This window comes from Salmo salar, chromosome 06, assembly GCF_965601325.2.
Source record: "Salmo salar chromosome 06, fSalSal1, whole genome shotgun sequence".
In the NCBI taxonomy this organism is placed as follows: domain Eukaryota; kingdom Metazoa; phylum Chordata; class Actinopteri; order Salmoniformes; family Salmonidae; genus Salmo; species Salmo salar.
Window position 1 is genome coordinate 75,250,861 of NC_138296.1, and position 27,665 is coordinate 75,278,525.

Sequence of the window (27,665 nt, forward strand, 5' to 3'; positions counted from 1 at the left end):
TGCCTTGTTAAATAAAGAACAATTTCTTTATTTAACTAGGCGGCCTAGGAACAGTGGGTTAACTGCCTTGCAGAACGACAGATTTTTACCTTGTCAGCTCGGAGATTCGATCTTGCAACCTTTCAGTTACTAGCCCAACGCTCTAACCACTAGGCTACCTGTCGCCCATTGTCATCTAGTCATTGTCTCATTGTCTCATGTGCATACAAGCTGTGTGTTATGAAGTGGGCCCCCAGTCCGGCTCCAAGTCATTCTCCCAGTCAGGCTCCAATTCAGGCTCTTAGTCAGGCTCCCAGCTGTGTAGAGACTGATTGAGGGGCTGCATGAGCTCATGGTAGGAGAGGAATCCCAGGTATGCTACACACACACTGGCCTCCCTGAGTGGAACACTGCAGTAAGGAAAGACCTAGCACTGTAACAGAACTGTAATAGCACTCTAACAACACTGTAACAGAACTGTAATAGCACTCTAACAACACTGTAACAACACTGTAACAGCACTGTAAAAACACTAACAGCACTGTAACAACACCTCAACAACACCGTAACAGCCCTGTAACAACACTGTAACAACACTGTAATAGCACTGTAACACCACTGTAACAGCACTATAACAGCACTGTAACAGTACTGTAACAGTACTGTAACAACACTGTAACAGCACTGTAACAACACTAACAGCACTGTAACAGCACTGTAACAGCACTGTAACAACACTGTAACAACACTGTAACACTGTAAAAACACTGTAACAGTACTGTAACAGTACTGTAACAGCACTATAACAGCACTGTAACAGTACTGTAACAGCACTATAACTGCACTGTAACACTTTAACAACACTGTAACAACACTAACAGCACTGTAACAGCACTATAACAGCAATGTAACAGTACTGTAACAGCACTATAACAGCACTGTAACACTTTAACAACACTGTAACAACACTAACAGCACTGTAACAACACTGTAACAGTACTGTAACAGTGCTGTAACAGCACTATAACAGCACTGTAACACTTTAACAACACTGTAACAACACTAACAGCACGGTAACAAAACTGTAACAGTACTTTAACAGCACTTTAACAACACTGTAACAACACTAACAACAACACAATAAAGCACTTTGTAATGTTAAACTACAGCATAGGCCATTGGCTTTACCTATGGGTCTGGAGCTTGGAGAGTTGAAGTATTACAGACAAACAGTGCTGACAGATGAGATGGAATCCATGCCTGCCTATACAGTATTCTAGGCATTTAACACAGACAGCCTGCTGAACATCTGTACATTTAATACACACACTTCTTTACACAAACTGGAGTTGTGACTAAGATGTTTACACAGACATGGACAGCTTGTTTTATAGACCCAGAAAGGTAATGAACTGTCACTAAATATCTGGCTGAGTTGTAATCAGGCGTTCTACATGGACAGATACACTGACTGCAACTATAGTATCTGGGTCTGTCTGTCACCCTCTTGGACATGGTTGTGCCATGTTTCTGGGGATTAGGCAGTACTGTAGCTCGTCTCTAATAAGAGTGTGCTTCTCTCTCTGAGTGAGGAATGTGGGGAGACATGTGTCTGCTCTCTGCCCACAGAGTGAGAGAGTGCCTCCATAGGGAATCTCAGCCACCTCTAACCATATGTCACAGTCTGGACTTAGCTGGAGTTACTAAGAAATATTCTATGGTGGGAGGAGGAGTGAGTGGAGGAAAATAAAGCTGAACAATCTGGATTTTTGACACGGGGCCTCTGTCTAGAATGTATTTGAATATTCTGTTGTTAATGTGTAATGCATTACCGATGGGTGATGGTGGGATTCACTTCAGGTTTGTGTTTTTCCACAGTGTGGACTAGTTTGTTCTTTTCATCCTCAATGTTGTTTTGGAAAGCCCTCTCAGAAGAAGCCCCTCTCTCTGCCTCCCCAGGGTGTGTGTGTGCGTCTGCCCGGAGTTTGTGTGTGTGTGGCACACTGCCTTCACAGTGCCCCATTCATCCCATGTTGGCACAGAGATACTGAGTCCTGTTTAGAGGACCACAGAGAGAGACAGAGACAGACTAAGACTGAGAGAGACCGTTCACTCCTCACAGAGTGACTCAATGCATGCTGACCACTCATCAAACCAGGCACTGACTAGATCAACACTAATGAATATTGAACGATTGGCCATCACTGCTATGGCTGTCAACATACACAGCCCGAGTAGTTATTAGTCCAAGCACCATAGAGAGACGCTTCTCAAATCTTCTCAGTGAAAGATGTTTGAGTTGCTCTCCAACCCCAATCAGTTAGTAGGACAATTGCCCCTTCACTAAGCCCCACCCCAGAATATTGGGCAACCAATCGCAGCGCTCCAATGGATAGCAACGGTCATCGAGTCTGACACCTTAGACAAGCTCACATTTCAAACGTATGAAAGTCAATGAGCGCTATGGCAAAACTGTGAGTTTTCATCAAAAAGTAGCTAAATTGTTTAAATGGCTAAATTACAGTGCACCAGGTTTACTTGCTACTGTGATTCCTGAAATGCAGAACCTGCATTTTGTTAATAAAAAATTATACTTTTGTTATATTTGCTAGCTCAGCTGGTTAGCTAGCTCCCAGTCTTACTGACCACAAAACGTTGCTAACGCTAGCTGGCCACTTAATATAACAGGTTTTCTCGAAATGTATGTTAGCTAGCTAAGTTATCTATATTATGAATACAACTATAATCTGCTGTCGACATCAGGATACGACTTGAGAGAACTAGTTAACTCCCAAAATGGTAAGTAGTAGCTTTAACTGCATGACAGTCCATTCAGAGCCTTCTAGTGCATAGCCACACTAATGACAGTCCACCACAACGTACCCGATAGTCTCCTGATTAATAAGGGGTAGTCTGTGTTTCATTTCATTGTGCATTAAAAACACAGTTTCAGATCGTTGTGAGGGGTTTTCTCCAGTAGTTTGAATGGGGAATGGAGCTTCTTGGGAAAAGGTTTTGAGGTTGTCCGAGGTTGCAACATTAACCTAGGGAGTGGGTCTTAGTGAAGGGTCGATGGCTATGACCCTCACTCATAACCTTGGAGTGGAAACACAACCCATACATGTATATAATTCTCCTCTGGTTTCAATGTATAGCAATGCACTAGCAGGTTCTGCTTCTTTAGCATTGATTCTACTGTTCCTCTTTGAATCTCAAACAATGTGTTTTGGGGCTAGTGTATTCTGTTGAGTAAGGTCTTTCTTATTTAGAGTGTATGAGTGACTGGAACATACTTCCTCCTTCTACCCAAACACCGTCTTCCACACAAAGACAGGAACCCAGCAGAGAGGAGACCCCCCCCCCCCCTCCCCGGCAGGAAGGGGGTGTTTGGGTTTGGGGTTGGGGTTGGGGTTGGGAGAATGTCATAGCTGGGGTTTAAAGGGCATCTCTGATCTGTGATTGTGTATGTTAACTGACCAACCCAGGAAACATTCCTGGTTGGCCGCACACCTCCCCTCTAGCAGAGACACAAACACACTGTCCCAGACAATCTTCATCTCAACAGGAGCTTGTTTATAGGTCTTCGTCTTCCACAAATCACACTGATTTACTTTCCTTCTCCTTTCTCCTACCCATTGTCCTTTCACAACAGGCCCTAGCTAGTATAGGCCACAGAGCTAAAGGGTAAAGGTGCTGTAACCTCTAACCCCTCCCTCAGTAGCACCACTGTGTTAGCCAGTTAGCTAATAACTATAGTCCAGATTGGCAACCAGAGGAAGAAATGGTGTGCGAGTGATTAGATTTGTGTGCCCCTGCCCGCCGCCCCCTACACTGCACCACCTGCCTGCTAGTTGGTGCCTCTCACGCGCTCCTGATTACAAGCGTATGTGTAGGGGTTTTATTAAGCTGTGCTTCACCCAGAGTGAGAGACAGATGGGGAGCTGAGGTTGTTAGTAAGTCCGTTTATCTCACCTGGAGTACTGTGGAGGTGAAAGCGGTCAGGGGAGTGTGGAGCTTACTGAAAGGATTGACTCAGCCAATGTTATTCATCCAGACAAAGGCTTTGGTGTCATTTTGGGTCCTCAGATTGAGTAATGAGTGTACTAGAAAATGTCTCGAGAACCTACATCTTTCCTCCATTCTACCATGTTCAAACATATGAGCTGCTTCTAATTTCTCCCTCGGAATCTCACTCTCAATATCAATGACTCTCTCTCTCTCTCTCTCTGTGTTGTGTAGGATGGTTCTCTGGGGAACATTGATGACCTGGCCCAGGAGTATTCTGAGTACTACAACACCTGCTTCAGTGACGTCAGCGACCGCATGGAGGAGCTACGCAAAAGACGTGTGTCCCAGGACCTCGACATGGTACGTCCCCACAAACACACTCATCACATACTGAGTGCCTACAAACACCAATCATACTGTTGCATGTCCCCACAAATTCAAGGCCATCAATCCTGCTACTATACAATGGAACTGAGTCCCCACAAACCATCACCTACTACTGCAGTAGAGTATAACCAAGTCCTATCAAAACAGGCAACCCACCAGCTTACATCAATACAATATCAGCTAATACATCAATACAATATCAGCTGTGGTAACCCGCTTCTTCATGGCTCTACAATTTGTTGTTGAGCTTATATAGACTACAACTATGCTGATTTTACTATTGTGAAGTGAGAGCCAAAATGCTTGAGGAAAATGTTCATTTTGTCAGATCTCCTTTTTATAATTCATAGTATCCTCAAACACGTCGTTCTTCGATCAGTTTGATATCTTTACAGAGTGTGATTTCCCAATGTGCTGCCAACAGCGTGGGAGCCAGACCGGGAGTTGGGGGAGGGATGTTTGGAGAGCAATCCAGTTTGTGTTTGTGACTGTGCTCTAAAGCAGTTAGTTTGCCCTCCTGCCTCCTGGTGCCTGAAAGTGCTTGGTTGTGTTTTGGGGCTTCTAGGGGTTCTCATTCACATGGATGTAGGGTAGTAGGGCATGGCACCTCTGCGTTGCCAAGTTACTGGCTGAGGTATTGAAGAATGCAGCTGCTCCTGGCAGTACTGAGTACCCCTGGGGTCTATGCTCCATACACACACAACACAGAGAGAGATAGGGGGGTTAGTGTTCATATGCTAGCTTTATTAACAGGCTATGATAACACTATTCAAAGTGATTGGTATCTGCTTAGAATCCTTGAAAACAGACAGCATCAGATCAGTTCTGAATTCGCATTTCCAGAACTCCAAGTAGTAAACTGGACTGACATCAGTTTATTCTACTCATCCTGAACATAAAAAGAAGTGAGCCGAATTTAAACAAATTAAGCTCAAACAAATCCAGCACTTACAAATATAGTAACTGCTATTTATTTTGTTTTATTCCATAACAGAAGTCACAGGGACACATTTTGTGTTGAGCACAAAAACAGATAATTCAATTCAGTGGGACGAGAGTGACCATACTTACGCTAGAGACATATTTGTAGGACTCCTATTTCATTGACAAACTTTCACCGTTAATCTCCTCAGCTCTATCATAAAGTACTATCCAGTTATAGGCATAATAGAGGTTGAGCTAGATATTGATTAGAAAACGAGAGACACATAGGAGCTCCCCCAGGCTTTCAGCAGCCATGTGGTTTTGGTTGATTTGAGAGGTGGGTCTCAATGAAAGATGGTATGGGTGAGTTATGGAGGGCTCAGCTGTCCTGATTGATGTTGGCCAAAGATTATGTCTGCTCTGCTCTCAGAGCTTTCCAGTGAAGCAATCTCACATCCATCATTGAAGAGTCAGTGTCTGTCATTTGAGAGCATCTCTCCACAGTTTTCTGTGTGTGTGTGTGTGTGTGTGTGTGTGTGTGTGTGTGTGTGTGTGTGTGGTGTGTGTGTGTGTGTGTGTGTGTGTGTGTGTGTGTGTGTGTGTGTGTGTGTGTGTGTGTGTGTGTGTGTGTGTGTGTGTGTGTGTGTGTGTGTTTGTGCGTGTGTGTGTGTCTGTATGTGTGTGTGTGTGTTTGTGCGTGTGTGTGTGTCTGTATGTGTGTGTATACTGTATACACTGAGTATACCAAACTTTAAGGACACCTGCTCTTTCCATGACATAGATTGACCAGGTGAACGCTATGATCCCTTATTGATGTCACTTTTTAAATCCACTACAATCAGTGTAGATGAAGGGGAGGAGACGGGTTAAAGAAGAATTTTTAAGCCTTGAGACAATTGAGAAATGGATTGTGTGTGTGCTATTCAGAGGGTGAATTGGCAAGACAAAAGATTGAAGTGCCTTTGAACGGAGTATGGTAGTAGGTGCCAGGCGCACCGGTTTGTGTCAAGAACTGCAACGCTGCTGGGTTTTTCACGCTCAACAGTTTCCCCTGTGTATCAAGAATGGTCCACCACCCAAAGGACATCCAGCCAACTTGACACAACGGTGGGAAGCATTGGAGTCAACAGGCCAGCATCCCTGTGGATCGCATTTGACACCTTGAAGAGTTCATGCCCTGACGAATTGAGGCTGTTCTGAGGGCAAAAGAGGGGGGTGCAACTCAATATTAGGAAGGTGTTCCTAATGTTTTGTGCACTCAGTGTATAGTGTGTGTGTGTGTGTGTGTGTGTGTGTGTGTGTGTGTGTGTGTGTGTGTGTGTGTGTGTGTGTGTGTGTGTGTGTGTGTGTGTGTGTGTGTGTGTGTGTGTGTGTGTGTGTGTGTGTGCCCCTGTTTATGTGTGTGTCTGCATGTGTGTGTGTTTACGAGTGTGTGAGAGGATGGGTGAAGTGGGTCATCTCTCTGTACGTATTGGGAAGGTTGGGAATGTTCCATCCTGGAGAGATAAAACAGGGGAAGAGGAAGCCTGGATTTACTGCCTGTCCTGCCTGGAGGAGAGAAGAGCTGGCTGGGTTGGGACAGGACGGGGGCCTGGGGAGTTGGGGTGGGAGGGCTACAGAGCATCTTTAACAGAGCTAGAGGAGGAGGAGGAGGAGGAGGAGGAGGATGAGCACCTAAAAGCCTGCAGCTGTCTGTCCCTCCTGCACAACTTGGCAAGAGAGAGGAAAGGAAAGAGGAGGAACAGAGAGAACGGAGGGAGGAGATATGGGGTGGGAAGGCTGTTTATTCACACACTCAGCAGAAGCCAGCTGTAGAAGGAACTATATATCATTATAACTACACTGAGCTTCAAAGTATTGGGACAGTGACACATACTTTGTTGTTTTGGTTCTGTACTCCAGTACTTTGGATTTGAAATGATACAATGACTATAAAGGTTAAAGTGCAGACTGTCAGCTTTAATTTTATGGTATTAATCTAATAATCATTGTATCATTTCAAATCCAAAGTGCTGGAGTACAGATCCAAAACAACAAAAAACGTGTCACTGTTCCAATACTTTTGGAGCTCACTGTATATTTAATAATGCCATATTCCATTTTATATGAGAACATACTGACATGATGCATCATATGCATTCCACTGCCATTTCATAGTTTTACCAATGGCACAACTAACTGTTGAAGACAATATTAAATCTTTCCCAGTATTGAAACAGAAGCACATAGCAGACATTGTCCAGTCAGTATTTAGTGTTTTCAGGAGTGTCACGTTCCTCTTCGTCAGAAGATATGTTGATATCGCTGTCGGAAAAAGTGGACCAATATGCAGCGGATTGCGTGCTCATCATAATTTATTATAATGTGAACACCACGAACAAAAACAAGAAAACAATGACCGACAGGAACAGTATAGCAGGCTACACACGTATAGCAGTGCTAAAACAACTACCCACAAACAACAAGACCAAACACACCCTAATATATAGGACTCCCAATCAAAGGCAACTAGAAAACACCTGCCTTCAATTGAGAGTCCATACCCCAATTAACTAACATAGAAACAGAACAGATAGAAAACCCATAGAAACACAAACATAGAAAAGAAACCCAAAACCCCGGAATACATAAACTAACTACCCTCTGCCACGTCCTGACCAAACTACAATAACAAATAATCCTCTATACTGGTCAGGACATGACAAGGAGAGTGTTCTTGCCAACTGCCGTTACTCCACTCTCCCTTTGGCTGGTGTTATGCGTCTGGACTGGACACCTTCTCAGACGGTCTTAAAACTGGAACAAGGGAGGGAGAAGGCGCAGAGAGAGAGAGAGCAGGTATATCTCACTGGTCATCCCCAAAGCCAACACCTTCTTTGGCCGCCTTTCCTTCCAGTTCTCTGCTGCCAATGACTGGAACGAATAGCAAAAATTGCTGAAGTTGGAGACTTATATCTTCCACACTAACTTTAAACATCAGGTATCTGAGCAGCTAGTCGATCGCTGCAGCTGTACATAGCCCATCTGTAAATAGCCCATCCAATCTACCTACCTCATCCCCATCCCTCATATTGTTTTATTTACTTTTTTGCTCTTTTGCACACCAGTATTTTTACTTGCACATCATCATCTGCACATCTATCACTCCAGTGTTAATTTGTTAAATTGTAATTACTTCACTACTATGGCCTATTTATTGCCTTACCTCCTCATGCCATTTGCACACACTGTATATAGACTTTTTTCTATTGTGTTATTGACTGTATGTTTGTGTCGCACTGCGTTGCTTTATCTTGGCCAGGTCACAGTTGGAAATGAGAACTTGTTCTCAACTGGCCTACCTGGTTAAATAAAGGTGAAATAAAAAATACAAATAAAATGAGAGAGAGAGGGAAACTGGCCAAATAAATAGAGAGAGAAAGAAAGAGAGAGGGAGAATGAGTAGAGAGAAAGAGGGAGATAAGGTAAAGAAAGAGAGCAAGAGAGAGAAGGAGAGAGAGAGTGTGGGGGATTACTCTTGTACCATATGAAGTGTGTCCAGACAGTGGCTGCCAGCCAGTCCCATCTAGGATCTCTCTGAAAACCAATAGGAATGAGTTATATAAAGTCATTATGTTAAAAGGTAGAGACGGACAGTACAATGGGCTGGCATTTAGACGTCCCCGCTGGGACATGGCCTTTCAGGGAGTTGTTGTCTATCACAGGGGATGAGGGTGGTGGCTCTCAGAGGACTTGTCCACCCCGCTCCTTCAAAACCTTCTCCTCTTCTCCATTCTCTCATCACCAGGCCTCTCCTCTGTACTGGCCCCATTGTAATCTGTCCTCTTTCCCTTTTGCTGTTCTGATGTGGCCTCCCCTCCCTTCTTCACACTCCTGCTGCAACACACAGTTAAACCCAACCTGGTCCGGTCTGGACCAGCCTTTAGTCACTCCCCAGTCACCTCAGGCCAACTCTGACCCTGAAGCATGTGACCCTGTGTCAAAGGTCACTGCAGCTATTAACTTACCGGAACCTTACACTTTGGCTACAAGAAGCAAACTTGACAGTGGACATTGGAAGACTGTTCCTCTGTAATGAGAAAGGCCGTAGGGGAATGTTCTTCAATTCTGGTCCCAGAGACCCACAAGGTCTGCATGCTTTTGTTCCAGTCCAGTACCAGCACACCTGACCAGATTCAACTAATTAAGGTCCTTAATTTACTGTGGGTCTTCAGGACCAGGTTTGAGGACAACTTCCCTAGGGTAGTCTGGGAGGTTTGTCTGTTAGTCTTGGTACCACGGCAGGCTGTAGTGTTCTACATACGACTGACTGATACCACAGAGCTGAAGTTGCCCCTTGAAAAATACTTTGGAATCCCTTTACAGCTGTGGTCAAGTATTTGTCGACAATGCAAAACCATAGCAGCTTCATATTAGCCTCATAACGAGGTCACAAATCCAAGTATCACATGTTTGATAAAGATCCAATTTGCTTTCTTGTTTTCTCTCTCACTTCTCCTCCAGACGTCTTGCAACACATCAAACTTTTCAGGAGAAAAGTGTTGCACAAACCATACAAAACCCCTTGTTAATTTGATTTGTGAAACACTCCCCCCCCCCCACCTGAGGCCTGTCCCGACTGTTGTCTCGGTTGTGTTTTAGAAGTGGGGTTCTTGGGCTTCCGAGTGGCGCAGTGGTCTAAGGCACTGCAACTCAGTACAAGAGGTGCCACTACAGCACCACTACAGTCCCTGGTTTGAATCCAGGCTGTATCACATCCGGCCGTGATTGGGAGTCCCATAGGGCGGCGTACAATTGGCCCAGCGTTGTCCGGGTTTGGCCGGGGTAGGCCGTCAATGTAAATAAGAATCTGTTCTTAACTGACTTGCCTAGTTAAATAAAGGTGTAAAAAAAAAAAGAATAATAAAAATTAAAAATAAATAAATACATTTTAAAATTGTAAAAAATTTGGCAAATCGGTGGCCAAAAATAACGATTACCGATTGTTATGAAAACTTGAAATCGGCCCTAATTAATCGGCCATTCCAATTAATCGGTCGACCTCTAGTCTCCAGTGAGGTGGCACCTGCCAGTCCAGTCTGCCTCTACAGGGTTTCAGTATCTCCAGTATCTACCTGCTCAGTCCTGCCCTGCCCTCAGTGTCTCTCTGATCACAGAAAGACAGAAAGACAGACAGCATAAAACACCATCGGTCATCCAGCACTCAGTGGATCTAAGACTTGATTCTTCCCGCAACAAGCCATTGTTAACAGACAGATCTCTCGTTCCGGAAGCTTCCGTAGCCTTGTGTCCTTGATCAACCAAAACAAAACTATTCGGTTTCACCAAAATAGCATTTTAATGTTACAGAGGCATATCCAATATCTCTAGGAACAATACTTACAATTTGTCGGGTTGAATGTGTCCTTCGCTATCAAATAAGCGTTTAAAACACATTTTTCTCCGCATTTTTATCTCCCATTATTCACCTGTGGGCTGCCATTGTAGTCCATTCTAAAACACACAGTCATGCAAGACTAGGCTACCACATAATCTCTCACTTCTATAGGTGGAAAATGGGAGACGTAAGCTTCCTCAACGAGCCATCTGTCTGTAAACAATGGCTTGTTGCGGGACGAAAAACAGGCCAACGTACTGCTGTAGCTATCCAGCACCAATTACATGGCTAGGGTTGATGTACTTAGACTGGGCTGTAGAGAGACAAGTGAGATTGGGACACAAATAGGTTCCAAAGCCTTCCACAGAAGTGGCTTTTCTATATAATGGTTTGCTTATAATCTGTTAAATGGTCACTGTTATTAGAATGGTACCTGTTAGAATCACCGGTGGGGTTTAACTGTTCTCGACCAAACCAATCAGGCTTAATCAAGCCTGAAGAGAAAGTATAGCACAGTCAGTGGGACTATAAGGCAGCTTGGCGACTGTACGTGATGGAGTTAATCCATAGCCCTCATTCTCCTAGAGGGATGTTTGCCTAACACTTTGTGTTCTGGCTGCTCATAAACCTAACAGAGGTCAGACAGGAAGAGGGTACGCTGATAGTCATTACAGAGACAGAGAGCCTCCATCAACAGCTGTTTCAAAAAATAATATGTAACCTTTATTTAACTAGGCAAGTCAGATTAAGAACACATTCTTATTTTCAATGACGGCCTAGGAACGGGGGTTAACTGCCTTGTTCAGGGGGGATTCGTTTTTGCAACCTTCGGTTACTAGTCCAACGCTCTAACCACCTGCCTTGCATTGCACTCCATGAGGAGCCTGCATGGCAGGCTGACTACCTGTTACGCGAGGGCAGCTACAAGCCAAGGTAAGTTGCTAGCTAGCATTAAACTTATCTTATAAAAAACTATCAATCTTTTAAAATAATCACTAGTTAACTACACATGGTTGATGATATTACTAGTTTATCTAACGTTTCCTGCGTTGCATATAATCAATTTATCATTGAATCACAGCCTACTTCGACAAACGGGTGTTGATTTAACAAGCGCATTTGCGAAAAAAGCACTGTCGTTGCACCAATGTACCTAACCATAAACATAAATGCCTTTCTTAAAATCAATACACAAGTATATATTTTTAAACCTGCATATTTAGTTAATATTGCCTGCTAACATGAAATTGTGTCACATCTCTAGCGTTCATTGCACGCAGAGTCAGGGTATATGCAACAGTTTGGCCGCCTGGCTCATTGCGAACTAATTTGCCAGAAATGTACGTAATTATGACATAACATTGAAGGTTGTGCAATGTAACAGGAATATTTAGACTTAGGGACGTTAGCTTTCTTACATGGCACATATTGCACTTTTACTTTCTTTCTCCAACACTTTGTTTTGCATTATTTAAACCAAATTGAACATGTTTCATTATTTATTTGAGACTAAATTGATTTTATTGATTAATAAGGGGTAGTCTGTGTTTTATTGGACTGGACAATGTCTGCTATGTGCTTCTGTTTCAATACTGGGAAAGATTTAATATTGTCTTCAACAGTTAGTTGTGCCATTGGTAAAACTAAGAAATGGCAGTGGAATGCATATGATGCATCATGTCAGTATGTTCTCATATAAAATGGAATATGGCATTATTAAATATTGATGTATTATATTAAGTTAAAATAAGTGTTAATTCAGTATTGTTGTAATTGTCATTATTACAAATAAATGTAAATAAAAAAATCGGACGATTAATCGGTATCGGCTTTTTTTGGTCCTCCAATAAGCGGAATTGGTATCGGCGTTGAAAAATCATAATCGGTCGACCTCTACTGGAGACAGTTGTATCTCTCTGATTGAATCAGATATGGAGTACAATAATAAGCACAAAAAGCATGTGGTATTTCATCATAACCCACTCTCTAACCCTAACCATTTGTCAAGGTTGACTAAATGTCCCTAGGTTAGTGGTTAGTGAAATGCAAAGCCTTCTCTCCTGCACCAACATGCAGGATCCCAGGTAAGACATTCAGTAAACACTGAAACACCAGAGAACCCCAGTCAGTGACATGTCAGGTGTTGTGAGAGAATCTTTACAGGTGTAAGATCTTCATTTGAGCCAGTTTGCTACAGCGGGAAAATAATCCTGCAGCATGATTATTCCGATTATAATTTATGGACATTTTTGTAGGGGTTGATACATTTTTCATCTTAAATTTGAAAGTGACAATTACAATCGTTAGAGGCCTTTTAAAAACTCAAATACACTACAAGCTTGCATTTCCTGCTTTGCAGGAACACTCTCAGCATCAAACGAGTGATCAAATTAAGATCCTACATCTGTAGCGCCTCATGTTCTCTATAATGGTTTCTAATGTAGAGATGCGTGTGAGCCTCAGTTGGTTCAGGACTCAAGATCAGGCATGTCTGTGTTGTGCTGCTCTGTGAGGTAAGCCGATGCCTGTAATTATGGGCTAATACCTGGTTGAAGAAAATGGCTTTGATATGGGGTCAGTTCAACAAAGTTGCTACAGTAGGAGACAACCTGACTCTGGGTTTGCTCCAGCTATTCCACTTCCTAAACGTTATTTATTACCTAGCCTATTATCTTTCAGGCACAATAAGCACCCAACAGGAAAGTAAACACGTTGATGTTTTGTACGTGTGTTGAAGGCCAGAATGCCCAGGTAGTGTCACTGCCAACGAAAGTGGTTTGCACTTTCAGCAGAGGTTTGTCTATAGATGTTTGGTGTTGCTGTGTTTTTAGGACTTGGCTTAGCTGCTCTGCTAGTGAAATATTTATAGATTGATGAAGTGTGTATTTAACTGTATTAGTCCGTTTTGGATCATAACCATGGCTACACACACACCACACACACACACACACACACACACACACACACACACACACACACACACACACACACACACACACACACACCACACTTGTGCCCTCCCAGAAGGAAAGTAAATAGAGGCGTTAGTCATGATCCAGTCTGTATGTGTGAGGTTGTGGAGTATTTTCCTGTGGCACACTGCAGCTCAGGGGTGACGCAGCAGGCTGTGGTTCAACATGCCCACCATGGACCTGGATTTCCAGTATATTTTTCTCTGTTTTTGCAATGTCTGCGATTTTGTGTGTGTGTGTTTGTGTGCGTGTGTGTGTGTGTGTTTGTGTGTGTGTGTGTGTGTGTGTGTGTGTGTGTGTGTGTGTGTGTGTGTGTGTGTGTGTGTGTGTGTGTGTGTGTGTGTGTGTGTGTGTGTGTGTGTGTGTGTGTGTCCATGACCACACATGCATGTGTTGTCAGTGATGTCTTCAGGATCAGCTGGTTCAGCAGGCCTGTCTCTCCACAGTCTTGTTTATCCACTAACTGTCTCTTGGGTGGGACTGGGCTGGTGCCAGGCTCCCCAGCTGGCCCCGGTGCTTCCACGTCTTTCTCCAGGTGTGGACATACAGCCACCTCTCTCACCCTCAGCCCTGCCCTGGGCCACCTGGTCTGACCTGGTCTGGGCCACCTGGTCTGTCCTGGTTTGGGCCACCTGGTCTGACCTGGTTTGGGCCACCTGGTCTGACCTGGTCTGGGCCACCTGGTCTGACCTGGTTTGAGTCACCTGGTCTGACCTGATTTGGGCCACCTGGTTTGGACCACCTGGTCTGGGCCACCTGGTTTGGGCCACCTGGTCTGACCTGGTTTGGGCCACCTGGTCTGACTACCAACATAGTAGGCCTTAGTGAATTTCCAAAGCAGGCTTACATATGGTCTGCCATGTGCTGGGCTTTTCTTAGTTGGTTTGCATGCTCTGGAGTGTGGGAGTATTGTGGATGGAACATAGCTCTGGTGTCTCATTCTCACCACTCCCCACTCCCTCTCCCCCTGTTCTGACTTATTTTGGTCTAAGGTAGCACTGCAGATTTAGTTTTAGTTTCTGTGCCCTTTGAAAAGTGGTATTTGTTTTGCGCTGTCTTTGAAGGCTGCTGGCCCTCGGTGAGAAGTGTGGGCCTGCACTAGTGTTGGTTCCAGGTTTAGTCTGGTCAGATATTCAGGCTCCTGTCTGCAGGGTAGACATTGTGATCCTCATTAGCTACTGTCTCCTCTCCTCCTCACTCCAGTAACTTTCCACGCTCTCTTAACTCTCTTCCCCATCTCTCTCTCTCTAGCTCTCTCTCTCTCTTTATTTCTCTCTCTCTCTCTCTCTCTCTCTCTGTATTCCTCTCTCCCTCCCTCCCTCTCTCTCTCCCTCCCTCTCTCTCTTTCATTCAATACAGTCACACATAAGCAATCAGGTAAACACCCACACACATCTGGCATTTCTATATACACACAAGCAATCATGCTGTTACACAACCTGATACACACAGTCTCACACACATCTGGCATTTCTATATACACACAAGCAATCATGCTGTTACACAATCTGATACACACAGTCTCACACACATCTTGAGAGACACACACGCTAGTGTTGTGTGGGTCAGCAGTTTTTTTTCTCTTGAACATTTATTGAACAATTATATTTTTCTTCAACATTCATTTATTTATTGGATATTGACGCCTGTTGAACAGTATGTAACGATGCGAGCTCTCTACTGCTCTCTCATCACGTCAAACCACCGTTCACCATTCAACATGCGCGACAAGTAGCCTACAAACATTTCAGTTTTTATAAACTGCATTACTGCCGTTGCATTAAACCATTCGTTTGTACTATTAGAGGTAACACAAACTCAAGGACTATTTCATTTGTTGCACACGCCACTTCCTTTCTCTGAAACATATCATGTCAGCAGCACTGGCTCTCAATACCTGCTGAACTCTCAAACAGTTCTTGCTCACTCAAATCTGCAGTGCCTTCAGAAAGTATTCATACCCCTTGACTTACTAAAAATGTTGTTGTGTTACAGCTTAAATTCAAAAGGGATTAAATAGATTTTTTTCTTTCACCCATCTATACACAATACCCCTTAGTGACAAAGTGAAAACACATTTTTAGAAATGTTTGCACATTTATTGAAAATCAAGTACAGAAATACCTAATTGCATAAGTATTCACAGCCCTGAATCAATACATGTTAGAATAACCTTTGGTAGTGATTACAGCTGTGAGTCTTTCTGGGTAAATCTCTAAGAGCTTAGCACACCTTAAATTGTACAACATTTGCACATTATTATTTTAAAAATTCTTCAAGCTCAGTCAAGTTTGTTGTTGATCAAGCCTAGACAGACATTTTCAAGTACTGCCATAGATTTTCAAGACGATTTAAGTCAAAACTGTAACTAGGCCACTCAGGAACATTAAATGTCATCTTGATAAGCAAGTCCAGTGTATATTTGGCCTTGTGATTTAGGTTATTGTTCTGCTGAAAGGTGAATTTGTCTCCCAGTGTCTGTTGGAAGGCAGACTGAACCAGGTTTTCCTTGTGGATTAAACCTATGCTTAGCTCTATTATGTTTATTTTTATCATAAACTCACTAGTCCTTGCAGATGACAAGCATACCCACAACATGATGCAGCCACAACCATGTTTCAAAATATGAAGAGTGGTACTCAGTGATGTATTGTATTTGCCCAAAACATAACGCTTTGTATTCAGGACATAAAGTTAATTTCTTTGCCACATTTTTTGCATTTTTACTTTAGTGCCTTATTGCAAACAGGATACATGTTTTGGAATATTTTTATTCTGTACAGGCTTCCTTTTCACTCTGACTATTAGGTTAGTATTATGGAGTAACTACAATGTTGATGATCCTTCCTCAGTTTTTTTTCTTTTTACCCATCTACCAATAGGTGCCTTTCTTTGTGAGGCATTGGAAAACTCTCCCTGGTCTTTGTTTTTGAATCTGTGTTTGAAATTCACTGCTCAACTGTGGGACCTTACAGATAATTGTATGTGTAGGGTACAGAGATGAGGCATAATTTTTTTTAAACGATGAATCATTCTAAAATCATGTTAAACACTATTTTTGAGTCCATTTAACTTATTACAGTGCCTTGCAAAAGTATTTACCCCCTTGGCATATTTCCTATTTTGTTGCATTACAACCTGTAATTTAAATGGATTTTATTTGGATTTCATGTAATAGACATACACAAAATAGTCAAAATTGGTGAAGTGAAATGAAAAAAACAACTTGTTTCAAAACAGTCCCCAAAAATTTCAACTGAAAAGTGGTGGGTGCATATGTATTCACCCCCTTTGCTATGAAGCTCCTAAATAAGATCTGGTGCAACCAATTACCTTCAGATGTCACATAATTAGTTAGATTGCACACAGGTGGACTTTATTTAAGTGTCACATGATCTCAGTTTATATACACCTGTTCTGAAAGGCCACTGAGTATGCAACACCACTAAGCAAGGGGCACCACCAAGCAAGCGGCACCATGATGACCAAGGAGCTCTCCATACAGGTCAGGGACAACGTTGTGGAGAAGTACAGATCAGGTTGGGTTATAAAAAAATATCTGAAACTTTGAACATCCCACGGAGCACCATTAAATCTATTATAAAAAAAATGAAAGAATATGGCACCACAACAAACCTGCCAAGAGAGGACCACCCACCAAACTAACGGACCAGGCAAGGAGGGCATTAATCAGAGAGGCAACAAAGACACCAAAGATAACCCTGAAGGAGCTGCAAAGCTCCACAGCGGAGATTGGAGTATCTGTCCATAGGACCACTATAAGCCGTACACTCCACAGAGCTGGGCTTTGCGGGAGAGTGGCAAGAAAAAAGCCATTGCTTAAAGTAAAAAATAAGAAAACACGTTTGGTGTTCGCCAAAAGGCATATGGGAAACTCCCCAAATATATGGAAGAATGTAGTCTGGTCAGATGAGACTAAAATTGAGCTTTTTGGCCATCAAGGAAAATGCTATGTCTGGCGCAAACCCAAAACCCGAGAACACCATCCCCACAGTGAAGCAAGATGGTGGCAGCATCATGCTGTGGGGATGTTTTTCATTGGCAGGGACTGGGAAACTGGTCAGAATTGAAGGAATGAAGGATGGCGCTAAATACAGGGAAATTCTTGAGGGAAACCTGTTTCAGTCTTCCAGAGATTAGAGACTGGGACAGAGGTTCACCTTCCAGCAGGACAATGACCCTAAACATACTGCTAAAGCAACACTCAAGTGGTTTAAGGGCAAACATTTACATGTCTTGGAATGGCCTAGTCAAAGCCCAGACCTCAATCCAATTGAGAACCTGTGGTATGATTTAAAGATTGCAGTACACCAGCGGAACCCATCCAACTTGAAGGAGCTGGAGCAGTTTTGCTTTGAAGAAGCTAATAGAGACATACCGCAAGAGAGTATGTTTCCCTTCAAAATTCAACGTATTATGGATATCTATTTTTGATGCATTAATTCCACGTGGTTAATGTTTGGGCTATGATTTGGGGAAGTCTTAAAACAAAATAATTCAAAATGACACACTATTAGCATCAAGTATCATTAAGTATTCTCACGGCTTGCTAGACTATCGTGAACTGCAGTGGCTCAGTGGTCTAAGCAGCGCACTCTGATTCTGAGCATCATGAGTTGGCGCCCAGTGCTCGGTAGTCTTTTCCTTTTTTTTTGTGAGCACCGAGGAAGGCATATATCGTCGTTCTCAGGGCCTTTTCAAATGTCTGAAATCTAAGTCTAATTCTAGTGATCAGGCTGTGTATTTGATATGTACAAGGCAAGAGGAAAGTTTGTTGACTTGTGCGCCTTTTCCAAGAGTTAGCTTTGCATTTCTGGAGCATCGGGAATTCACATCACGGCATGGTGATGAAAGTGAGAGGGGATGTGGGTTTGTTTGCTTGTTTTTGATTGAGTCCTCCTCCGCTCTCCCTCCTCTCTCTCCCTTCTTCTCTCCCTCCTTAACTCTCTCTCTTTCCCTGTATGTGTCTGCATCTTGGAGGAGTAGGAGGGGGAGGAACAGAGGGTTGCTTTGTGCTTCTGTCTCTGTGGGGCTCTATCTGTGTTTTGGAGCAGAGCTAGAAGCGGAGGCTGTGTGTGCGTGCGTGTGTGTGCGTGTGTATGTGCGTGTGTGTGCGCGTGCCAGGTAAGCGCTGAGATGACGCTAAGCTATATGAATGCTGCAGAAACAGGTATATCACCCGACACCTCCGTCACAGTGGAGTGGGCATCATAGACAACAGGTTTATCACCAGACACCCCGTCACAGTGGAGTGGGCATCATAGACCACAGGTATATCACCAGACACCCCGTCACAGTGGAGTGGGCATCATAGACAACAGGTATATCACCAGACACCCCGTCACAGTGGAGTGGGCATCATAGACCACAGGTATATCACCAGACACCTCCGTCACAGTGGAGTGGGCATCATAGACCACAGGTATATCACCAGACACTCCGTCACAGTGGAGTGGGCATCATAGACCACAGGTATATCACCCGACACCTCCGTCACAGTGGAGTGGGCATCATAGACAACAGGTATATCACCAGACACCCCGTCACAGTGGAGTGGGCATCATAGACAACAGGTATATCACCAGACACCCCGTCACAGTGGAGTGGGCATCATAGACAACAGGTTTATCACCAGACACCCCGTCACAGTGGAGTGGGCATCATAGACAACAGGTATATCACCAGACACCCCGTCACAGTGGAGTGGGCATCAGAGACAACAGGTTTATCACCAGACACCCCGTCACAGTGGAGTGGGCATCATAGACAACAGGTTTATCACCAGACACCCCGTCACAGTGGAGTGGGCATCATAGACCACAGGCATATCACCAGACACCCCGTCACAGTGGAGTGGGCATCATAGACCACAGGTATATCACCAGACACCTCCGTCACAGTGGAGTGGGCATCATAGACCACAGGTATATCACCAGACACTCCGTCACAGTGGAGTGGGCATCATAGACCACAGGTATATCACCAGACACCCCGTCACAGTGGAGTGGGCATCATAGACCACAGGTATATCACCAGACACCCCGTCACAGTGGAGTGGGCATCATAGACAACAGGTATATCACCAGACACCCCATCACAGTGGAGTGGGCATCATAGACAACAGGCATATCACCAGACACCCCGTCACAGTGGAGTGGGCATCATAGACAACAGGTATATCACCAGACACCCCGTCACAGTGGAGTGGGCATCATAGACAACAGGTATATCACCAGACACCCCGTCACAGTGGAGTGGGCATCATAGACAACAGGTATATCACCAGACACCCCGTCACAGTGGAGTGGGCATCATAGACAACAGGCATATCACCAGACACCCCGTCACAGTGGAGTGGGCATCATAGACAACAGGTTTATCACCAGACACCCCGTCACAGTGGAGTGGGCATCATAGACAACAGGCATATCACCAGACACCCCGTCACAGTGGAGTGGGCATCATAGACAACAGGCATATCACCAGACACCCCGTCACAGTGGAGTGGGCATCATAGACAACAGGTTTATCACCAGACACCCCGTCACAGTGGAGTGGGCATCATAGACAACAGGCATATCACCAGACACCCCGTCACAGTGGAGTGGGCATCATAGACAACAGGCATATCACCAGACACCCCGTCACAGTGGAGTGGGCATCATAGACAACAGGTTTATCACCAGACACCCCGTCACAGTGGAGTGGGCATCATAGACAACAGGCATATCACCAGACACCCCGTCACAGTGGAGTGGGCATCATAGACAACAGGCATATCACCAGACACCCCGTCACAGTGGAGTGGGCATCATAGACAATCAGATTGCAAAAAAACTTCAAATCAAGTGTGTCTGTACCTGTGTCTGTAACTACATACTGCCAAGGTTTTGCTTGCTAAAGGGATAGACGTTGGTCCAGCCTCACAGATATGTTCCTCTCTATTCAAAGCCACTTGTCTCAAACAGCTCAGTCGCTGTATATATAGGACTGTGTAGTGCCACAGGAACAAAAGGCTAACAGGTCCCTCTAACTCAGTGTAAATAGAGTTTTATGTCCTTGGCTTGGCGCTCCCTGACTTATGGGAATCCCTCTATTCCCTTGGATGGACATTCTGTTCACTCTGTTCACTCTGTTCAACAGCTCTTCCCAACTTCTTGATTTACAGAGGGAGAAACTTCCGGACCACTACCATACCACGGGTTTCCTGAGCACTCTACCAAACTGAGCGATAGACAGGCTAGGGGACAGACAGATAGACAGGCTAGGGGACAGACAGACAGACAGACAGACAGACAGACAGACAGACAGACAGACAGACAGACAGACAGACAGACAGACAGACAGACAGACAGACAGACAGACAGACAGACAGGCTAGGGGACAGACAGACAGGCTAGGGGACAGACAGACAGACAGGCAGACAGACAGACAGGCTAGGGGACAGACAGACAGGCTAGGGGACAGACAGACAGGCAGACAAGGAGGGAGACAGGCAGCCTAGGGGGCAGACAGACAGGCTACGGGACAGACAGACAGACAGACAGACAGACAGACAGACAGACAGACAGACAGACAGACAGACAGACAGACAGACAGACAGACAGACAGACAGACAGACGCTATAAAGCAGCAGTAGCAGACCCGAGGAGAGGAGGGATGGACAGCTCTGCAGACAGACAGGGCAGCTCACAGTCATAGAGTCTGTTCTGGTTCTGAGTGTTATGACAGTAATCTCTGTTCTGGTGCTAGTAGTGTTGATTATGGCTCAGCCATGTCCAGTTATTATCTGGTCAATGGTGCCATAATCAATCTCAGATGGAAAGACAAGCAGGCTAGAGGACAGACAGGAAGGCAGGCTAAGGGTCATGCAGGGAAACTGTGTGGTAGAAGAAAGCCTGGCTGGCTGGCCCCTGTGGAGATAACCATAGTGATATACACTAAGTGTAGGCTCCATAGGCTAAGCTATTTGCTTTCATAGCACTTCAGCTGTACTTACACTTCCCTCAGGCTAGGAGGGTTTATATCACCTCTGAGTAACTCTCTTTAACACACACACACATTATATGTCTTTGGGAAATTGAAAGGAAAAGGACCCATCATCTCTTCATTCAGTAGAGGAAAAGGAAACACAGTCAGTTCTCCTGATGTCATATCCTCTATGAAGACATCTGGGAAATGATAATGTACTGCTCTAGGAACAGTTTCCCTCAGGCCCTGTCCTGTTCATCTGGGTGTGGTGTTGTGACTGATCAGGAAGAGGTTAAGCTCAGGGCAGAATCCTCCTTTATTTCCTGTATCCTCCTCCCTGGAGGAAGTGTGAGTCTTACTTCCTGTCCTCTCGTTATCTAGCTATCTCTCATTGGTGGAAAGGACGAATCCGCCCTGAGCTTAACCGCTGATTGGCTGCCACTGTACATTTCACATTTTCCACAGCACAGTACTCACTATTCACTGTCGATCGTCTGTCCTTTAGTCATTACATGAAACAGTAACCCTTCTGGTATTCACAAAAAACTAAAACAAATACGCATCCAATACGCACCCAGTAAGAGGAATCACGGCTCAGCATGACACTGAAGGCAGAACTCCACAGTGTCAAGCCCTATTAGAGTCATATGGAGAGGAGGAGAGGGATTGAGTCATCAGCTCAATCATTGGCCACACATTGTCGACTAGCATCCCAGCGCTAACAGCTAATGCTGAAGGTTTTACCTTCAGGAAAAGCTATCGGGGAATTTGAAAGAAGAGACTTAAAGAAGGAACCGAAGTTATCAGACCACCTCCAGAAGTTCCATCAAGGAAGTCCTCCTGCCTCCTGAGTGGCACAGCGGCCTAAGGGACTACATCACAGTGCTTGAGGTGTCACTACAGCCTTGGGTTCGTCCCAGGCTGTGTCGCAGCCAGCAGGGACCGGGAGACCCATGAGGCGGTACACAATTGGCCCAGCGTTTTCCGGGTCAGGGGAGGATTTGGTCGGTCGGGATTTCCTTGTCCCATCGTGCTCTAGCGACTCCTTGTGGAGGGCCGGGCGCCTGCAAGTTGACTTTGGTAGCCAGTTGTACAGTGATTCCTCCGACGCATTGGTGCGGCTGGCTTCTGGGTTAAACGAGCGCTGCGTCAAGAAGCAGTGCGGCTTGGCAGGGTCGTATTTAGAAGGATACATGGCTTTCGACCTTCGCCTCTCCCGAGTCCGTACGGGAGTTGCAGCGATGGGACAAGACTGTAAATACCAATTAGATGTTGTCACGGATTTGGAGACAGGTGCAGGAATACATAATTGGGGTTTTTAATACAGCCAAAGCAAACAAGTTGTGGCAGACCAGGGGGTTGGGTCAAAACGTTTACACAGATCAGACACGGACAGAGTAGGATTAGCTCAGGTTCAAAGGTGTTTATTAAAATAATAGTCCAATAGAAAAGAATAGGTCTCCCCCAAGAGACCCTCTCCGGGATACCGTCTTCTGAGCTCCGGGTCTTGCTGTATCCTGTGGGGATCAAAAACTGAACTGCCTCCTGTTACCTCTGGTACCATCCCCAACTATACGGGAGTCCTTTCCTCCCCCACTCTCTCTCCTGTGTGCTGCCCTTCTGGCAGCTTTATGGGACTTGTACAGTTGGTGAGCAATCAGCCCTTGATTACTCACCAATCCCCAATCAGCCCCAATTAGTCCTGGCTGGAGAGCCCGTCGAGACCTGGCACGTCCAGCAGATGGAGCCATCGCCTCGTGATGTATACTCCGTCTGTCACCAGGCCTCGACGAGTCTCCCCCTGGTGGCTGACCTGCTGTACGCCACAACGTATACAAAACACTGGGATGTACCCAAACAAAAGAGCGAGGGTAAACCTCGTAGAACGACACGGGACGAGACCCGTAATACCCAATGCACAAAACACGCAGCACAGAAGCTGAAACAACGCATAGGTACTCACACGACCAACGGACATGGGAACAATAACTGACAAGGACAATGGGGAACAGAGGGCACGTATATATCATACTAATCAGGGGAAACGGGAACCAGGTGTGTGTAATCAGACAAGACAGTCCGGGGGTTGATGATAATGAATCCCGTTCAGTGACGGCTAGATGGCCGGTGACGTAGACCTCCGGAACTGGTGAACAGAATGAGCAGCAGTACAGGGGGGATCTGTGACAGATATCACGAAATTGAGGGGAAAAAGGGGTAACAAACAACAAAAAATGTACAATAATAAAAAATAAGGAAGTCCACCTGACCAAAGTACAGTGATACAAAGAATCAGAACAGGAACCTGGTGGACGAGGGGTCTCTCTCTCGCTCTTTCTCTCCTTCCTTGTGTATGAGGGTTTCTCTTAAGAGGATTATTATTATTTATTTTTTTCCCCCTTTATTTTACCAGGGGAGACAATTAAGAAAAGCACAGTACACTGACTGTAATAAGCAGGAAAAGTACCTTCATAGAAACCACTACTGGAAAATTACCTAGTTTAAAGAGTTTAATTAGAGATACAAGGAATAGTGGCTTGTTTTTTTTACCCATTTTTCTCCCCAATTTTGTGATATCTAATTGGCAGTTACAGTCTTGTTCCATCGCTGCACCTCCCATACGGACTCGGGAGAGGCGAAGGTCAAGAGCCATGCGTCCTCCGAAACAATGCCCAGCCAAGCCACACTGCCTGCTTAACACGGAAGCCAGCCGCACCAATGTGACGGAGGAAACACCATACACCTGGCCACCGTGTCAGTGTGCATTGTGCCCAGCCTGCCACAGGAGTCGCTAGTGTGCGACAAGATCCCTGCCGGCCAAACCCTCCCCTAATCCGGACGAGGCTGGGCCAATTGCGCGTGGCCCATGGGTCTCAGCCGGCTGCGACAGAGCCTGGACTCAAACTAGGATCTCTAGTGGCACAGCTAGCACTGCAATGCAGTGCCTTAGACCACTGCACCACCAGAGAGGCCCAATAGTGCTCTATTTAAGAAAACATGTAAAGTGCAGTCAGTTCCTGATGTCTTGGTTGTTCTGTTTGTGTATAGGCTAACAGTAGAAACCCCGTCTTGTACAGTGATCTCTCTCTCTCTCTCTCTCTCTCTCTCTCTCTCTCTCTCTCTCTCTCTCTCTCTCTCTCTCTCTCGCTCTCTCTCGCTCTCTGGATAGGCCATAACAACAAGAACAGCCGCTTTAGCCATATGCTACTTCTACCTCTCTGACAGAGAATTACTCCCCCCCCCCCCCCCCCCCCCACACCCACACACACACACACACACACACACACACACACCACACACACCACACACACACACACACACACACACACACACACACGTCAGGCAGAGCAGCTCACCACATGTTATGGGTCCAAAGAGGTGACTGTGACACAGATCTGTCAGGGTTTTTCCACTGTTTTCACTGTAGTTTGGATGAGCCATTGACCCATAATCATTCTTGCATATGCCTCTGAATACGGAATCAAAGCACTCCAAGAGTGTTCATAAACATGAGGTGTTCCTTGAGGGATTTACGTATCATACAAGAGGGTGGAGTTATATGTTGTCATTCTGGTGTTTGTACAGTCAGGTCAGTTATTCAAGTCGTCTATTGTTTATTTGGATAGGTAGGATTCCTATAGCACCTCACTGAACTCTCTTATCACTGAACTAAGTCTCTTAACTCAGTTAAAACAGGTCTGGCAGGTTTATGGTATGGTCTTTGTTTTCAGCTGCCAGTAATAGCATGTGAATGAATAGACTTGTACATGTACGTGACGATATACCACCAAGTGCTAAGAGTCAGTATCTGCATAATATGTGTAAAATGGTTGATAATATATGTGATATCAACAGAGAGGTATATTTTCTGGGTGATTTAAATATTGACTGGCTTTCATCAAGCTGCCCACTCAATAAAAAGCTTCAAACTGTAACCACTGCCTGCAAACTTGTTCAGGTTATCAATCAACCTACCATGGTAGTTACAAACAGCACAGGAATGAAATCAACAACATGTATTGATCACAACTTTACTAATGCTGCAGAAATTTGTTTGAAAGCAGTATCCAAATCCATCAGATGTAGTAATCACAATATAGTATCCATATCTAGGAAAACCGAAGTTCCAAAGGCTGGGCCTAATATAGTGTATCAGAGGTCATACAATACGTTTGTAGTGATTCTTATGTTGATGATGTACATTTATGAAATTGCGTATTCCAGTTACTAATAAGCATTAAGAAAATGACTGTAAAAACTGTTAAATCTCCTTGGATTGATGTGGAATTGAAAAAGTGTATGGTTGAGAGGGATGAGGCAAAAGGAATGGAAATAAGTCTGACAGCACAACCGATTGGCAAACACATAGCAAATTGAGAAATCATGTGTATAAAAAGAAGAAGAAACTCCTATGAAATGAAGATAAATTACATAAAGAATGATAGTAAAAAGCTTTGGAACACTTCAAATTACATTTTGGGCAAAAAGACAAACTCATCTCCATCATTCATTGAATCAGATGGCTCATTCATCACAAAACCCACTGATATTGGCAACTACTTTAATGATTTTTTCATTGGCAAGATTAGCAAACTTAGGCATGACATTGCAGCAACAATCGCTAACACTACACATCCAAGCATATCTGGCCAAATTATGAAAGACAAATTATGAAAGACATATTTTTTTATTCCGTAAAGTGTGTTTGAAAGAAGTGAAAAGATGATTGTTGTCTATCAACAATGACAAGCCACCGGGGTCTGACGACTTGGATGGAAAATTACTGAGGAAAATAGCAGACGATATTGCCACTCCTATTTGCCATATCTTCAATTTAAGCCTACTAGGAATTATGCGCCCTCAGGTCTGGAGGGAAGCAAAAGTCATTCCACAACCTAAGAATAGTAAAGCCCCGTTTACTGGCTCAAAAAGCTGACCAATCAGCTTGTTACCAACCCTTAGTAAACTTTAAAAAAAATAGTGTTTGACTAGATACAATGCTATTTTACAGCAAACTAATTGACAACAGACTTTCAGTATGATTATAGCGAAGGACATTCAACAAGCACAGCACTTACACAAATGACTGATGATTGGCTGAGAGAAATTGATGATAAAAAGATTGTGGGGGCTTGTTAGACTTCAGTGTGGCTTTTGACATTTTTTATCATAATCTGCTGCTTGAAAAACGTATGGGTTATGGCTTTACACCCCATGCTATATTGTGGATAAAGAGTTACCTTTCTAACAGAGCACAGAGGGTGTTCTTTAATGGAAGCCTCTCCAACATAATCCAGGTAGAATCAGGAATTCCCCAGGGCAGCTGTCTAGGCCCCTTACTTTTTTCAATCTTTACTAATGACATGCCACTGGCTTTGAGTAAAGCCAGTGTTATGTATGCAAATGACTCAACACTATACACATCAGCTACTACAGTGGCTGAAATGACTGCAACACTTAACAAAGAACTGCAGTTAGTTTCAGAATGGGTGGCAAGGAATAAGTTAGTCTTAAATATTTCAAAAACTAAAAGCATTATATTTGGCACAAATCATTCACTAAACCCTAAACTTCAACTAAATCTTGTAATGAATAATGTGGAAATTGAGCACGTTGAGGTGACTAAACTGCTTGGAGTATCCCTGGATTGTAAACTGTCATGGTCAAAACATGTTGATACAACGGTAGCTAAGTTGGGGAAAAGTCTGTCCATAATAAAGCGATGCTCTCCCTCCTTAATAACACTATCAACATGGCAGGTCCTACAGGCCCTAGTTTTGTCGCACCTGGACTGCTGTTCAGTCGTGTGGTCAGGTGCCACACGGAAGGAAAATTACAATTGGCTCAGAACAGGGCAGCACGACTGGCCCTTAACTGTACACTGGGAGCTAACATTAATGATATGCATGTCAATCTCTCATGGCTCAAATTGGAGGAGAGATTGATTTCATCACTACTTGTTTCTGTAAGATGTGTTGACAAGCTGAATGTACCGTGTGGTCTGTTTAAACTACTAGCACACAGCT

General features: G+C 44.4%; 1 protein-coding gene across 7 annotated transcripts in view; it reads left to right on the forward strand.

The window, feature by feature from the left end:
- Positions 1-27,665, forward strand: part of LOC106607985 (SAM and SH3 domain-containing protein 1) — a 311,979-nt gene that overhangs the window by 229,482 nt on the left and 54,832 nt on the right. For all 7 annotated transcript variants that reach the window (XM_082976967.1, XM_045720952.2, XM_045720953.2 and 4 more), the window contains exon 2: positions 4,219-4,347. In XM_082976967.1, coding sequence (XP_082833093.1) covers positions 4,219-4,347 — 129 coding nt within the window. The remainder of the gene's footprint in view (positions 1-4,218; positions 4,348-27,665) is intronic.